At 48.8% G+C, this 17,335-nt stretch overlaps 1 protein-coding gene across 4 annotated transcripts in view; it reads right to left on the bottom strand.

Annotated features, from left to right (window-relative positions):
• KCNN3 (potassium calcium-activated channel subfamily N member 3) overlaps positions 1–17,335 on the bottom strand; it is a 172,439-nt gene that overhangs the window by 20,416 nt on the left and 134,688 nt on the right. For all 4 annotated transcript variants that reach the window (XM_055584115.1, XM_055584116.1, XM_055584117.1 and 1 more), the window contains exons 4-5: positions 10,732–10,873; positions 3,069–3,179 (exon numbers count right to left, since the gene is read on the bottom strand). In XM_055584115.1, the coding sequence (XP_055440090.1) occupies positions 3,069–3,179; positions 10,732–10,873 (253 nt within the window). The remainder of the gene's footprint in view (positions 1–3,068; positions 3,180–10,731; positions 10,874–17,335) is intronic.

Genomic DNA, 17,335 nt, shown 5'->3' with positions numbered 1-17,335 from the left:
TGTCCCCAGAACACAGGGTGTGGTGTCCAGCTGCAATGGATGTGTTTCATTGCATAAAACAGAGACACGGGGATGTGCAGTGTTGCGTGGGAGAAAAGATGAGGATCTAGGATCTTCTTTATAGTCTCTCTGTGTGTAATTTACATATATATTATCTAGTAGCCCAGAGGTTAGCAGTAAATTGTAATTCGAGATTAACAATGGCAGTAACACTGCAAAGTCCATGTGGGAAGATCTGACTGCATTAAATACAGAAATGATGTTGCGGCCAGGGTTGACAAGTTATACAAGTGAGAAAAGAAAAGTCATGTGACTCAGAAAACCAGAAAATGAGTTTGGACCCTGTGCTATCAGACCACCACCCTACCTGCCCCTGCCTCCCTGGAAAATAAATGAATAAAAATAGTGTAACTCTAATGGTAAAAAGGCTGGGCTGAAGCCTTTATTACCCATAAAGACTAGAACAATTTGAATATTTTAACGATTAATAGGTTAGAATTCCTCTTTTTCATTTTTTGCTTAGATGTTTGAAGAATTAAGGCTGCGTGTACTTGTAAGAGATGGCTTTTATCTGCTAAATCTGCTAATTGTCCACTCCTGGGAGGTTTGCAATTATGCCCCAATGAGCTCCTCCCACGATTGGATCTTTCTCTGTGAATTCACTGAGATCTTATAAGTAGACTAAGCTTAGCATCTGTTTGACCCATGAGCCACTCCGTCTGGACACAGTGGGCCATTTGGAGAAGACGGAGGATGGATGAGGGAGGCATCACCAGGGGAAGGAAGGTGGGCTTCTCTGAGATCAGGTGAAAGGGAGCTGAAGCCAGAGCAGGCCAAGCTCACAGCCAGTGTCCTTTCAATCAAGATTATGTAAAAGAACCTTTCCAGTCTTGCCAGCTTTGAGAATCCTCTCTGTGTGAGAACCATCCCTTTCGTGTTGGTTGTTTCTCTGGGAAAGAGATATTAGACATTAAAGGAACATTTCAACAGATTTAAGTGTTCTCAGACAAGTGAGATGTTATTCGATTAAAAAGGTGCCTTGTACTCACGGATGGGCAATAAATATTTGTTGATTTGGTTTTCAGTCCTAGTTTTTAAAAAGTAAGTAGATTTGAAGAGGATTTTAGAGACTATGTTTGAAAGAAAGACTGAAAGTAGCCACCACAACCTCATCTTCTACAATCATAGTGCAGAAAAATTGTTTATTTTCTTGTCATAGGAGGGAGCTGGCTTTCTTCAACTTTATTTTCCTCTAGTGTCTGATTCAAACAGTGAAAAATGGAGAGGACAAAGGAATAACATGAAATACAAAGTATATCCTTGGTTTCAAAAGCAAATAGAATAAACAGAGAGGCTGTTAATGTCTGTGCTCTAAGAAACAGCTTCTGAAAAGGTTTTGGGGGCCAAATACCCTTGTCCTTGACTCCTGCACTACATTGTTCCAGGAGAATAGAGGGAAGTATATTTGTGGCTCAGACGGTAAAGAATCTGCCTGCAATGCAGAAGACCTGGGTTCGATCCCTGGGTCAGGAAGATCCCCTGGAGAAGGGAATAGCTACCCACTTCAGTATGCTTGCCTGGAGAATCCCCATAGACAGGAGTTTGGCAGGCCATGGTCCCTGGGGTAGCAAAGAGTCAGACACAACTGAGTGATTATTTTTTTCCCCAGTAACTTTGATAATTTGCTCAATTCCTAGCCTGACTTCTACATGCATAGTAGGGGGCTGAAGGAAAGCAGCTGGGTTGCAGGGCCCTGGATGGAACCCAGAGGGCCCACCATGGGTACAGCCCTCAACGCTGCCATCTTGATGCTACAAATCGTGTTTTCTTTTGTACCACGGACAGCTCAGTGCCATGAGGTGCATACATAACCATCTGTATGTCAACCACAGAAGAATATCTGCCTGTATGTTTTCTTCTTAACATCTTTAAAAAGGCTTGTTAAAGAATCCAATACATGTAATCAAAGACCAAACAATCAAACACCATAAAGACTTCTGCTGAGAAACTGGAGAAGCCTTGGCAACTCCCCCCTCCCGCGCTGCCTCCTTCCCGAGCACGCTCACCCTCTGTCACTCTCCCTCGCTTTTTTTTCCCTCCCTTCCTGCCTTTGTCTTTATTTCGAACACATTTTCACTGTGCCACAACATTCATCACTGAATATTTTCTCCAGCTTTCAAAAACCCCAATCAAAATCTGGCTGCTCATGGGTCTCCCAGCCCCACTTTAATCCTAAATGAGAAAGACTTGCTAGGGTGGCCAAGACCCCAGCGCAGGTTTTTGCTTCTCTCTCACTTCAGAAAGAGGAGAGTTTTTGCAGGAAATCATATTCCTGACCTTCGTTCAGCCTGCAGGCTCTAAAGAATTTTCCATAAAAGCTGTCATTAAATAAACAGCTCCTGCCTTGCTCATTTGGCCTGCTCTTATCCTGGAAGGCTTGCTTCTGTCTCTTCTAAAGGGGCCTTCTCTTTTCTGACAATTCAGTGCGATGTCAGATTTTTAGCAGCTAAATGATCTCTCCCATTCCTGCTTAATCAGTTTTTAACCCTTCTTACCCACTTCCCTAAGGGCACAAGGGAGAAACACTATTTGGAAAACCCAAAAGGGAAAAATTGGATGATGATATTTTGATGAACATTATTTAGGAGTGATTGTCTGTAATGATTTTTTTTAGGGGTTGAATTTAGATACATTTCCAATATCATTTTAAAGACTTTCTACTGCCCTTGCTAATGAGAATCATGAAAATATTTGAGCAGAAATCAAAACATCTCATGCTGGGTGATTTACTTGGTACCATTAGGCAAGAGAGTAGGTTACATCATTGTAGGCTATAGATTTAATTATCAGGGAAATTATTTGGTTGCCTGAACCATGCACGGTGATTTAAGAAGACAGGAGCCTGCAGCGCTGAGGCATGCGGCCACTCTGCACCAGCCGTTTGCATGTGTCTGGGGCTCCCTCAACCTCCACTGAACGGTGCAGCCCTATCTTGTTGTGGCTACTTTCTGACCAGCTCCCAGGTGGGTCTTAGGTCCCCCTTTAAGACACGGGAAGTGGTGTTTTACCCGTTTGGTGAGCTGAGTGTCCATCATGAAGTTGTGAACGTGCTTCTCCGCTTTGGTGAGTTCCAGCTTCCGGGCCACCACGGCCACCACCAGGGCAGTGCAGCCGGCACCCTGTGGGGGGCAAGAGGACCGGGGAGAGAGCACATCATTAATGAAGCAGGGCTCACGTGTAAGACTCCACGTGCCCCGGGCCCACTGAGGGGTTCTGGGAGTGGGGTGGAGGCCTGAGCTCTGGCTAGTCAAGGCCAAGTCACAAAACCCAGCAGGACCCTGATCCCCACACCCACGAAGGTGTTGACCTCTGGGACACAAGCCTTCCTAGAGCTGGCCACTTCCTCATGGATCAGGGTACTCGACGGGACTGAGGCTTGGGGTCATATAAAATACCGGACAATCGCTCAGTCACCTGCCAAGCTAAGCAGGGAAGACAGAAAATCCAGCACACGTGCACCCTCTTCCTCACCCATACCCCAGCCCCACTGCCAGTCTAGAGCAGGGTGGGCTGGGGAGGGCAGGAGGAAAGACAACCAGCCATGCAGTCTGGATGGATCATCTGCTGGTGGTGGACAGTTTTCCTGAAAATGATCTAATGAAGAGGCAAAGCATCTCCCCTCCCCCCAAGACTGCTTTCCAGGGCAACCCCAGTTGGATAGAGTCTATGCGCTCAACGACTGCGCTTGCTCCTCGGTTGGGTCTTTTCACAGGAGTTCTAGCCTATGACTCAGCACAAGATGTCAGTTCCTTCTTGCTTTCACCAGGAGGCTCCAGAATTCACCATCTTGCAGAGATTTTAAAGATGACAACAATATATCTGCCTCAACCCGGGATTTTAAAGGAATGCGCAGAAGGCGCTCAGTATTTTCCAGAGCAGTGTTTCTACTCTGCTCTGGAAGGTCTATTCCAGAGGAGCTCAGGGAGGGTGAATAAAAGAGGCAGTTTCCTGAAGACTGAGTTTCTCTCTCCTAATCCTCTGGGCACATGCTTGACTGTCTGAGAAATGAGCAGAAAGGGACTCCTTCCAATATTCTCTTGAAGGACTTTGAAGTCCTCTTTGCTGTGCATCTTGAGTTGGGGGACAGGGTTGGGGGTGCCGGGGACGGCAAGAGAGAACCGCTCCTGCCCTGCTTCTCCTGCAGGCAGCAGTGATAGCCCTGCCCTCACCTGGTTCTTGGAAGAGAGCGCATGACTCTTGGGGACCATTGCCTCTCTCCTGCACGTGGGGCCCTGCACTGCCCTGACCTCTACTCATGGAAAGATGATGAGTTCAGGAAAGTCAGCAGTCTGATGCTCTGGATGCCAAACAGTAATTATAGGTGCCACAGAGCTCAGTTTAGCAATTGAGGTCCCAGGATTCAAGGAATCCATCAAGAACTTTGGGACTCATGCAGTCTAGCAGAAAGTGTAGGAAGTCATAAAGACTGTTTTCAAAGGTACTATCATCTGTATCAGAGTTGGGCAGCATGCATATAACAGATCATTCCCCTACTCTCTCCCTCATAATCACTTTCTTTCCTTTGCCACAGATCGGCAAAGCCTAGCTGGTGTGAGGTTTTGGAAAAGCTGAAGTTGGCAATGTTTTTCCCTAGCTTTTTTAGAAGGGCTCTCATGAAAACAATCTCCTGTTTCTCGGTACATTTGGTCAGCGACCCATTTCTAGCACAACAAACTGAAAAGAACCAAGTGTGTGTGAACCTTCCTTTTTCTCACCTCATTTTTCTTTCTTGTTCAGGGACAGCCCTGTTTTCTTGGCATCTGTGACTTGCAGGAGACTCTGTGCCCAGTTTTCAAAGGATAGGTATGGGCAGTTGGACAGCCTGGTCTGTAGGTGTCTTCAATTGAGCCAGGCCTCTAAAGGCAAAAAATAGCTTAAAAAGCTCTTTTAGCGGGAAGATGTGTGATCCAATTCCCCTCAACCAGACCGAGTATATAATCTCACTCTTTTGTATGGAGTTCCAAAAGTACTTTGGGCTAAACGCCCAAAAAGCGGGATATATCATAATGTTAAAAACAGAACATCAGATGTAGAGGGTTCTTCCCTGACTCCAGGCTCCCTCATCTCCCCGGGTCCAGGGAAACTCTACTTAAATCATCCCTGAGAGCTGGGGGCAGAATTAGCCTGAAGGAGTCTCCTTGCTTGTCATGCCACTTGGGGAAATTCATTAAAGCAATCAACCATCCACAATCCCAAAGTTTCAGGTGCTAGACGGATTGCTCCATGGTTCCTGCCATGGCTTACAACCGAGCCTGCTGAATGCAGAGGGGTTCTAAAGAGAAGCTGCTGCTGCTGCTGCTAAGTCACTTCAGTCGTGTCCGACTCTGTGCGACCCCAGAGACGGCAGCCCACCAGGCTCCCCGTCCCTGGGATTCTCCAGGCAAGAACACTGGAGTGGCTTGCCATTTCCTTCTCCAATGCATGAAAGCGAAAAGTGAAAGTGAAGTCGCTCAGTCGTGTCCGACTAGAGTGTTCTAATTAAGGAACCACCTATCTTATATGATTAAGACACATTTCTGCATGGAGGCAGGGGTTGGACTAGATGACATTTCTCAGTTTCCTTCAACTTAAAGAGGTCAAGACTTCCTTGTGGATATTTCCCAGAAGGATGCTTTGTTCTTAACCCGTAATTCTAACTCGAATAGATAGCAGTGGATACTTTCAACTTCACTTTTCTTTTAGAAAAATCCATCATCTGGATGGGTTAGGGAAGTAGCCAATAATGAAACATAATCTGGTCATTCCCATTAACAGGCAACCTTGCAAAGATGGGGTCAGACACCAGCAACCTTCAGAAAGTGGTGTGCAAGGTGCTGAAATCCAGACTGGTCCTCTCCTGTGTGTGAGAGAGAGAAAGAAAGAGAGGGAGGGAGGAAGGCAGAGAGAGAAGGAAGAAGGAAGGAAGGAAGGGAAGAGGGAAGATGTAGAGAGAGAGTTGGAGCAGAGACTGAGATAGGCAACAAGTTGTGCTGCCTCCTCAACAGCATGGGACAGAGAGCAGAAGAGGAAAGGAAGAAGTGAAAATAGGAAAGAAAATAGAAAGGAATAGGGAAGAGGGATGGGCTCATGGGAATTAGGTGGAAGGCAGGAAGAACAAGGAGCCTAAGACTTGGGTCAGAAGTTAATGGTCAACTTTGGCTCCTTAGAGGAAATGAAGGAAATAAAGACAGCAAGATCCCCTCCCACCTCCTGCTGTCTTTACTTTTAAGTGGTATAATGATTACTTCAGGCTTCCCTGATAGCTCACTCTAATATTCTTGGGCTTCCCCTGTGGTTCAGCTGGTAAAGAATCCACCTGCAATGCGAGAGACCTGGGTTCGATCCCTGGGTTGGGAAAATCCCCTGGAGAAGGGAAAGGCTACCCACTCCAGTATTCTGGCCTGGAGAATTCTATAGACTATATAGTCCATGGGGTCGCAAAGAGTCGGATACGACTGAGCGGTGACTTTCACTTTCACTTCACTTCACTTTCAGTGATTACTTCTGCTTTTTTGGGGACAACGGGCCTTCTTACTTAGGTGAGTTTGTCAGCCCGGTAGGGCCATGTTAACAGTTTAAAAAGGCTCATGTGATGTGGCAGGGATGTGGGTTGGTTTTAAGAGACAGAGTGCCAAGGCCTTGGCTGGTTTGGGCATGGGAGCACTCCTGCTGCCCCAGCTGTCCTCACACGGAACCTCAGAAATCGCTGGTGGGCAGAGGGGGAATTCGAGGAGAGGACAGAGTGGGACTGAAGAGGGTAAGCAGCTGCACTGGATCAGACTGTGGAGCAGATCCATGACTCAGATTTTTGCCTTCAGATGTGCCAAGTCCTGAGTCCCGGTCGACACCAACTGGATTCCCTGGATCTTCTCTATCCAGCACTATTTCCATGGGAGAGTGGTGGGAGGGGACAGGGTCCTCTAATGAGGTCGTACTTTCCAAGGTACATAGTGAGCAGGAGCGCAGGAGTGAACAGAGAAAGGAGTGGCTGGCCTGGGGTCAACACGCCTAACTCATCCATGGATTTGGACCCAAATCAGAGGCCCAGTCTCCTTCACACTGGTCCTCCTACTTCTTGTTTCCAAGAAACACTTTCCAGCTGGAAAACCTTAGACTCTCGAAAAATAAGTATCCCAAGGGGAAGAGTATGAGGTGTTCTTAACTAAAGAAGTATAAAATAAAATAAAACATAAATGAAAGTGACAAATGGAGGAGGGAAGCCTGGAGGATTTACAGTTGGATTCTGTTTCTGCAACAGATTCCATGTAACAACTAAAATAACATCAATTGGTTTGAAACCAAGGTGTTTCAGGGAGAAGCTCATCTTCTAAAACTGACATTAAGCAGATGTCTTGCTGAGCCCTCTTCTTTACCTCCTCCCCAAATGACTCAATTTGTGCCACCTTTTACTTCATCATCCCTTTCCTTTTGCAGTTCAAAGAAGCCTCTTGCATGAAATCTTTGGGGAAGAGCTCAGTGTCCCCAGCACATATCCTGGAATCTTTTGTCTATTTGTCCCTAACTCCTGGAGGGTCCACAGAGTGGGTCCAGCTCTGTTGTGGTTCAGTCGCTCGGTCGTGTCCAGTGCTTTGCAGCCCCATGAACTGCAGCATGCCAGGTTTCCGGGTCCTGCACCATCACTCAGAGATTGCTCAAACTCGCATCCATTGAGTCGGTGATGCCATCCAATCATCTCATCCTCTGTCGTCCCCTTCTCCTCTTGCCTTCAATCTTTCCCTGCATCAGGGTCTTTCCTAATGAGTCCAGCTTTAGAAATTGTATATTGAAATGGGATTCCTACCAATCAGTCTTGGGGTCCCAAAAGTCTTTCAGATGACTGCAGAGCCAGAAAGCCTTCCGAGGCCCATTCTGGATACTAAATATTGTCAGCTTTCTCTCTGCCTTGTAACTGTCATCGTAAAATTCTTTATGGAAAGATGCTGGACTTTGATATATCTGCTTTAGTGGGTGAAATCTCTCAAACACACCAGGCCTGTGCCAACAATGTCAAGTTGTTCAGACAATTATATACCCTGCTTAATGGTTGATAATTACACCATTACTGGGATTGCCAAGAGAAAACAATGATTAAGACTATTTACAGCCTGCACACACAAATTCTTCCTTTCCCTTCCCACTAGGCCTTGCCTTGGCCTGCATGGTGTCCATGGTAACCAAACAGGAAGCCCTACCTTTTGGTAAAGGCACTTGCAGTAATAATCAGGAGAGGTACAAAGTGTTGGGAGACTGGGGGATGGGAGGAAGGGATTCTCAGCCATGTGAAACCCTGGAAAGAAGTGACTCAGCTAGAAAAGTCCCACTTGTAAGGAAAAAAAAAATGCCACCAGGGTTCCTCACTGTGGCTGACCCCAGAGGGAGGCAGCTGATTTTAATTTGGGTAAAAACACAAGTGGAGGGAAGCTCCCTGTCCCTGTGTATAGATAGGTATCTATGCAGCAGGGTTGATGCAGAAAGAGAAGATGAAAGGCACGTGTTGTATTTTTAATACAGGGGGTGGGTATCAGTTCCTCCTCACTCGTTTATTCTCTCCACTTTGATCACACCTTTCTCCTCAAGGAACAAACACTTTCTTCCAAGCAGCTGCTGAAGCCCCTGGAGCAAAAGCAGGTGTGAAGACCACACCCCAGGAGAAGGCAGGGAGGGGCCAGGGTCCGGTTGGCCCACCGCCCAGCTCTGCCAGAGCAGAAGCCCAGAGATGCAGGAGTGAGGAAACCAGGAAAATGATGGCTCCCAGGCTCTGGCTTCTTGGCTGGGGCATAGAGCCATGCTGAGAGGGAGAATGGCTAGTATTTAAAAATAACGGAGGCTCCCAGCAGGGCCGTTCACCTATCAGCAGCTGGGCTCCGTGCAGGCCAGACTGAGAGCTGGTTCTGAGGCATATAGCTGGCACCCCAGGAGCATCTCTGAGACAGGAAAGCTTTGGTCTTCGGGCGGCATGTCATTCTTTTCTGGAAGGAAGACTCATTCCCTGGTTTCCTGGTGACAGCTGGAGCTGTGCCAGGCAGACTCCTACCAACCAACGGGAGGTATTTGTTCTGAGCCCTTACACTTACCCATGGTTTATCCCAAGCCCGGCGCTAAGCCGCCTGTCATTAACTCCTGCCCAGGACCCACTAATAAGTGCCTGCCCTGGGTTTCAGTCAAAAAAGGAGAGGACGGCGTCCAGTCATGACACGGCAGCGCCAGAGCCCTCCTGCCCCACGGCCCAGGCCTCTGACCCCACGGCCTCTGCTGCTCTGAGCAACTGGCTGCTGTCAGTCCCAGGAGGCCTCCATGCTAGTGAGGAGCTAAACCCCTGCCCACTGCGGGATGGAGTCATTTCTCTTCCAGAAGGAGGGTCTTTTGTTTCCTCCTGGAGAAATGGGGATGATGGCTGAGATCTGCCCTGGAAGGCTTTTGATGACAGGGGTGCAGAGAGGACTCCTCGGGGTGGGCTGCCGTGACCCACCAATGAGACGTAGGAATAAGCTTCGGGCCTCCTGTACTCCTCCATCTCCACCAACACCTCCCCACCCCACTCCAACACACAGCCTTAGATTCCTGAGTCTTCTCTGACCCTCAGTTTCCTCTTTTGAAAAGAGGACCCTGCGTGTTTACTCTGCTCTGGGAAGGAGGTCAAAGAGGTCAAAGAGCCCGGTTGTCTGTCCTGGTCAGAAAGCAAGGAGAGGGGCAAGAAGCCCTCATCCCGACCGACCGGTGAAGGAGCAGTGGGGGTAGGGATGCTGAGGACTTGCCAGCCCTGAAGGCGGGTGCAGCTCCCTGTTGCTGACAGAGCACGTTAACATAAGCACTGCAGTCTACCCTCATCAGCAGCCAGGGAGGAGGGCGGAGCAGCCTCCCGTCTGCACTTCCTACTGGAGAATGCTGAGGTCCAGCAGGCTAATTGCCCTGCCTGGGCCCACACTGAGGTCCAGCTATGGGCATTCAGACTCTGGTCTGAAACTCCCTACCCACTACCCTCCCATACTCCATACTGTGCGGCCATGTGATGGGCATGAGTGTGTGTCAGGCTGGGGATGGCAGGGTGATGGGGCAGGAAAAATACACCTTGGAAGGAGGCAGCACAGCTGCTGGGCATCTGGGGAGGGATGGGGACGCTGTCACAGGCTAGCCGGCTGCCAGCACGGGGAGGGAACTGGCACTCGGAGCTCAGCACCCCAACATTTGGATGCAGGAGCCAAGAGTTGGCCCAGGGCCAGCTCATCAAACCGGGACCAAACCAGTGGCCAACCCAGGCTAGGACCTAGGTCTCTCATGGTCGGCTCAGAGCACTGGCCCCCGTGAGTTCTAGCTACACTTTATCAGATGTGGCGCCAAGGTCTGTGGGGCCCAGGGCACAGGAAAGAGGACAATTAACTGCAGACCCTGATGGGAGTGGAGGGTAAGACCCATGACCAGCTTCCCCCAGCCCATTCCTAGAGGTCTGTGAGGAGACCATGAACTGTTCGGGAACCAGGACCTCTTCCTATCTCAGACAAGGAAATGAAAAAGCGAGAAGCTGTACAGATGTCACATCTGTCTTTTTACGTGCACAGACACACATGCTGGCCCGTTAACTAGCAGCTGGCCCCGCGCCCAGACAAGGAAGGCCCCCCGAACCTGCCGTAAAGGGATCGCTCCTAGCAGCATCCTACGGGTGGGGAAGGGTAATGGGCGGCGGCAGATACTCACCATGATGCCGGTGAGAAGACAGACACCTTTCCCACAGTACGTGTGGGGCACCATGTCCCCATAACCAATGGAAAGGAATGTGATAGAGATGAGCCACATGGCACCCAGAAAGTTACTAGTTACGTCCTGCTGGTCATGGTACCTGCCGGGGGAGGGGGTGGAAGACAGGAGTGAGTTAGTGGAGCTACCATTCTCGGGTTCTGGGCATACCTGGACAAAGAAGGACATTTTGCTGAGGCAGAGAGAGCAGCGAAAGCGGCACACAGAGCTCTCCAGGAGACGGAAGCTGTTGAGGCTCTGCCCACCCAGGTCCTGCCTGCAGCTCTCTGTCCATCCCCCCCAACACCCCACCACAAGCTTGGTCCCGGCGGTAAAATGTTTTGTCATGATTTGCACCATATTGCAGACGTCCTTTTTGGTAAAATGGCTTTGGATGAAATCATGCAGTAATAAAATTTAGATTTTCCCTTCCAAGCTGACAGTCTAAATGTATGTGGATGTGATTAATCTGAAATCACAAGCTCCTGAACAGGGAAAATGTCAAAAAAAATCACTAAACGCATTTAGCAATTTCCCGTAAGAAGGTTGATGGAGCCCAAAGACTGGCACCTCCCTGGTGTCTGGAGGGAGGCTGCGGCAGCTGGGGTTCTCTCGAACCTGTTTCCAGGGAAGTTTCCAGAGTCTTTGTGGAGGCATGGCCTCCTCTTCTGAGCTGGACGGAGGCTCATGGCTGTCCTGCCCTGGGAGGAACTAGCTGGAAACATATCCCCACCATTCCCTCTGCCCGATATCCATTCCACCCCATCCCTCATGTCCCTCCCTTTATCCCCAAACACCAAGGCTCGCTGTGTGCCAGGCTCTGTGTCAAGTACTGAAATAGAAAGATGAACAGGATACCAGCTCTGCCCTTAGGCTTCTCAGCCCAGGGGAAGGGCCCATTTTAAGCATGTAGACATTTGAGGAAGAGTAAGGACGAGGCACCTGGAGGGCAGGAGGGAAAAGACAATGATCTTGACCCCAATGTAGGAGGGTTGGTCAGAGGCTGGAGTTTTCCAGGCGGACCAGGGGAAGGGTGTTCTGGGCAGAGGAAATAGCTTTGTGAAAAGCTAGGGCCCAACCTGAGTGCAGCAGGTGGGCCTGGCTGCACCTGGGGTGGCAGGGCAGATGAATGAAGGTGGGTGTTTTTCTCAAAATGTTCTCTCACAGGATAAGCCTGAACGACACGGACATCACTCCTGGATAAACTCTTACCATCAGCCTCTTGGAGGCCACTGGATGGGAAAAGTGAGATACGGCCAGGGAGACCAAACCACCCTGGTTGGATAGAGCAGAAAGTCATTTAGGAGCCTTAATCCATAGAACTGAGTTACCAATAAGGCTTACATGACATGCTTGAGACATGGCTGAGTACAGGAGACCCTCAGAAAGTATTCGCTGCTTCTGTCAGCGCTCTCCACGTCCCCCACACGGCCTGGCGCCCAGTGGGCAACTGGCAAATGCTGTTCTTCTTTCCCTTACCCCCACCCCAAGTCAGGTGTGCTGGAAAGGCTGCAGATACAGATGCATCTGGAGAGGAGCCTAAAAGCCGGGAGAAGCCTGACAGTGAGAAAGGAGGTGGACGGCGTGTGAGTGGTGAAAGACAAGGGCACAGTAATATGGATTTCATTTACTGACTCATGGGGCTTCCCAGGTGGCGCTAGTGGTAAAGAACCTGCCTCCCAATGCAGGAGAAGCAGGAGATGCAGGTTCAATCCCAGGGTCGGGAAGATCCTCTGGAGGAAGGCATGGCAACCCACTTCAGTATCCTTGCCTAGAAAATTCTGTGGACAGAGGGACCTGGCAGGCTACAGGCCATGAGGTTGCAAAGAGTTGGCTGAAGCTGCTTAGTATATTTATTGACTCGCACTATATTAGTTGGAGCCACACAGTACAACCTACCCTGTGGCTAGTACTTTGTATACAAACACTCTAATTCTCACAACATCTTGTAATGTATTTTTACAGGTAAGCAACTGGAAGCACAGAGACATTGAGTGACTTGCCCCAAAACACACAGGACGTAACCAAAGTAAAGCCCATGCTCTTTTCACTCTTCCCTCAGCACCAGAGAGGTGGAGACGACTGCTGTGTGCATGGGGGAATGGTAAGAAAGTTTTAGCAACATGAGGACACCTGGGCTCCAGGAGCAGGTGATGAGGGAGCCGTGGAGACAAAGGGTCTGATTTGGGAAGGCCTTGAATTCCAGGGTAAGAGGCTTGGATTTGGTCTTAGAGGCCTTGGAAATGATTCCAGGTCCTTGAGCAGCTGAATGACAAGATGACATGGCCCACTGGGATGAGTGGTCTGTTGGGTGGTGAACAGGATGTTTAAAAAATGCAGCCCTGGGGTGGGGTAGCCAGGTGGGGAGCAAATGGCAAAGCCAGGATGGAGGTGCAAGCGGCAGCCTTCATCGCACATCTGAGCCTGGCCCGAGCAGACCCCGGTGAGCACATCATTAGGGGGCTATTTAGCTGCAACTTGAGGCTCTACCGGCAGTCAGAGGAGGGTGATTTTAGCCTTTCATAGCTATGTACATGGGAGCATGCCCGGAACTCCAGGGGGACGCCTGAAGAGCAGACATCCCCTCCCAAAGCTCAGCTGAGAAGATGCTTTCCCTCCCCTCCCCTACCTGCTCTGCTGCCTCCCCAGTGACACTCTGTTGCTACCCTAAGGGCACCCTGGCTGCCTATTCTGCCCAGTTGCCCTCATCTCCCCAGGGCTGGGCCTGTGTCTGCTCACCTGGCTATCCTGGAGTAGCACAGACTGATGATGTCCAAATCTGATCCCCAAGATGGAGTGTGGCCTGCCCTGGTGCTCCAGCCCCATCCCAGGTCTGACGTGGCCTTGGACGGGCAGCCACTCTTCCCCTCCCATTCCCCAGAGCCCTGGGGCAATGCCAGGCCCTTGGGCTGATGTAGTCCCCTCCACTCACAGCCTGCTGCTCTTTGGCTGGGAAGAACGGTGGCGACCCTGTTAGGGGAAGCACACTGATTGAAACCGCCCACCCTGGCCAGGCACCATAGTACCCATTTGCATGAGTTGTTTTATGACAGGAGATCCTGGTAAGGAATATGGAACTAATAAGCCACCACCAACGGGAAGAGTTCAGGAAAGGTCTAAAAGAGACACCACGTGTCCGTCCACTTCCCAGAATCCCTCTTGCTAGCATCCATCTTGGCTGAGTGATGCCTGCGCCACCAGGAAAGACTCTGAATTAGAATGATTGGCCAAAGACCACCTGGAAACTAATCCCATCACCATAAAACCCGAGACTGCGAGCCACACGGCAGAGCAGTTCTCCTGGGTTCCCTTACCCTACTGCTCTCCACCCGGGTGCCCTTTCCCAATAAAATCTCCTGCTTTGTCAGCACATGTGTCTCAGATAATTCATTTCCAAGTGTTAGACAAGAGCCCAGTTTTGAGCCCTGGAAGGGATCCGCCTTCCTGCAACAACCCTGCCTCTCAGGGCCTGTGCTGAGGTGTTGGTGGGGACTCCTTCCATCCAGGGATGCACTTTGGAAACTGTGAAGAGGCAAGACTCAGTGACAGATTGAATGTAGGGGCACAGAAGGGTGAAGACTTAAAGATGGCTCCATGCCACAAGCCAGCAACGCGTAAACACATGTTGCAGAGTCAGGGTCTTCAGTTCATCAGACAGTTCCTGGAAGCGGTCAGGTCTGAGGACGGTGGCTTCAAGGCAGTGCCTAGACAGGAGGTGAGCCTGTGGTCTTGAGCTTAGCTCGCCTGGCTTCAAGCCCCAGCTCTACCTTAAGTAGCTCAATGGCTGTGGGCAAATGACTTAACCTCTCTGTGACCTAGTTTCTTTATCTGCTGATAGGAGGATTAAGGAAAATAATCCACCAGCAATATTAGCACAGTGCCCAGCGTGCACACTAAATGTCAGCAATTACTGTTATTGCTGAGAGTGGTAAGTATTATCAGTCTGAGGAAAAAATGTACAGAAAAATACGGTGGCAGAAATTTACAAGTGCAGTGGGTGGAGGGTCCCAGTAAGGGACAGAAGTAGATGAAGGGAGGGATGAAGATGAAGGAAAGGATGAAGATGAAGGGAAGGATGAAGATGTCTTGGTATTTGGGCTGGAGAACTATCTGATGCAGGGATGAGAGAAATCTGTCATTTCCAGGACAAAGAAGGGATATGGGACACTTGGTATCTGAGAATGATTCTAGCAGCTACATGCAAGGCTGATTAAAGAAGGCAGGCCCCAGACAGGGAGTTTGCAGGTGTCCAGGGAGAGGCAATGGAGAAACTTGAATGCCAAACCACGGGGTTTGGACTTAATTTGCAGCCTGTCCTTTGTGGATTTAATTGGCTGATTGACTTATTGGCTGTGCATGTAGGTTTCCAAAGTCCTCCTTTCCTTGCTTAAACTAGTGTTCCCAAACTGCTCGGCTGCCCTCAGGACCTTGGCCCATCCTATTCATATGTGGGTGGACTCTGAAGTAAAGAGATTAGACCTCAGAGTGGAATTAAATAACAGCAACCAGTCATCTGTCTCTCTTCTTAAAGTTGAGGTGTGATTTCCTGCTTTATTTTTCTCTAAATTCTCCTTATGATCTTGTGGGTTTCTTTTTCATTCACCATTTAAAATCCTCTGGTGTTAACTATGCGTGCTGAGAAGAGGAAAAGGGGATCTTGAGGATGTTATTCATTCATTGTTTGTCCAACTTTGAAGATCTACCTCCTGACAGGGGCTATAGAAGATAAGGAGATGAACCGGACATGCACCCTACTTTCCCGTGGCTTGGAGCATTGTCATGGAGATAAAACACACAGGCAACTCACCAAGCAGGAAGTGATGAGTGAGAGAGCTGGGCGGCTGATTCAGGACCGTGGGAGTGGAGAGGAGGGAGAAATTGTTTCCAAATCTATTCACAATTTTAGAGTGGTTTACACTTGCCACAAATTCATGTACTAATCTCATATTTTTTGCGATACAGAATTTTTTAGAGAAAAGAAATCCCAAGTTTTTCCTTAAGAGCTAAAGAGGAAAAGCTGTGGGCATGTTTTTAGGGTTAGTATAGTTATTAATTTATCATTAGAGTGTGGACTATGGTTTTTTTTGCTTTTAATATTTTTGAAATAAATGATAGATATGGAAGATTGTATGACTGGGTAAAAATGGTAGATGCTATTTTTGCTTCCTCCTCATATCCCTCTGGGCTTCCCTTAGCTGGTAAAGAGTCCACCTGCAATGCAGAAGACCTCAGTTCGATTCCTGGGTTGGGAAGGTCCCCTGGAGGAGGGATAGGCTACCCACTCCAGTATTCTTGGGCTTCCCCAGTGTCTCAGATGGTAAAGAATCTGCCTGCAATGCGGGAGATCTGGTTTTGATCCCTGGGTTGGGAAGAGCCCCTGGAGAAGGGTATGGGAACCCACTCTAGTATTCTTGCCTGGAGAATCCCATGGACAGAGGAGCCTGGTGGGCTATGGTCCATGGGGTTGCAAAGAGTCAGACATGACTGAGTGTCTAAGCACAGCACAGCTTATCCCTCTACAACTCTCAGTTTTAGTTTCCTGCTTTTAAAAATAAGTGGACAACCAGGAATCCCCAGACATCTGAGGAAAGTCTCAAATATTAAACACACAGACCAAATCAGTCAATTAAACAAACAAAGAAAAAGGACTCTGGATCACAGACAATTAACAGAGAAGAACTCTTGAAACAAATCCTGTAATTAATATCTTAAGAGAGATAAATGAGATATTGAACCATGAGACAAGGATGGCATATACCAAGAAAGTCCTCCCACAGGGCTGGAAGATAAATAGAGGGAGTCTCCCAAAAGGCAGAAAAAGAGAAAGAGAGGAAAATAGGAGAAAATTAGTGAATTAGTCTACCAATTCAAACAGTGTTTCAGAAACAGAGAAATGGCAAAAAAAAAAAAAGAGGAGGAGGTGAAAGAAGGAAAAGAGGGCAAGAAGTAATCATTGAAGATATCATTAAAAGATTTCCCAGAGCTGAAGGACACATGTTTCTAGATCAAGGGCCCACTGTTCCCAGCATAGTGGATGGAAATAGACTCACAGCAAGACACATTATGTGAAATTTCAGAACACCAGGGAGAAGAGGAAAGATGCTAAGGTGCTTCCAGAGAAAGAGAGGTCAAACAAAGAATCAGATGTCAGAGTGACTTTGGACTTTTTCACAGAAACACTGGAAGCCAGAAGGCCATGGAATAAAGGTTTCAAAATTCTGAAGGAAAATGATTTCCAAACCATCCAAGGCTTTCAAAGACGTGTGTCCTCAGCCCCCTTTCTTCTGAAGCTACAGGAGGGCAAGCATCACCCAAACAAAGGAGTAAACCCAGGAGGAAGCCCTGAGGTGGAGAAAACTGGGGATCCGCAGAGGAGACAGGCCCAAGGCGACGGTACCTGGAGGCCCTGCATGACGGTCACGCAGGCATGGAGAACAACCTGTCCAGACAGGAGCAGGTCAGATGACTCTGGGAGGTATTTCTCCAAGAAGACGTAATTGATAGAAAACCTGCAGGGCCCGAACACACTGAGAAGAAATGTAAACAACCGCCAGTCTCAAGTAAA

This window comes from Bubalus kerabau, chromosome 6 (assembly GCF_029407905.1).
Source record: "Bubalus kerabau isolate K-KA32 ecotype Philippines breed swamp buffalo chromosome 6, PCC_UOA_SB_1v2, whole genome shotgun sequence".
NCBI classification, from domain to species: Eukaryota; Metazoa; Chordata; class Mammalia; order Artiodactyla; family Bovidae; genus Bubalus; species Bubalus kerabau.
Note: the sequence above shows the minus strand (reverse complement) of the source record. Positions and strands in the feature narration are given on the sequence as shown.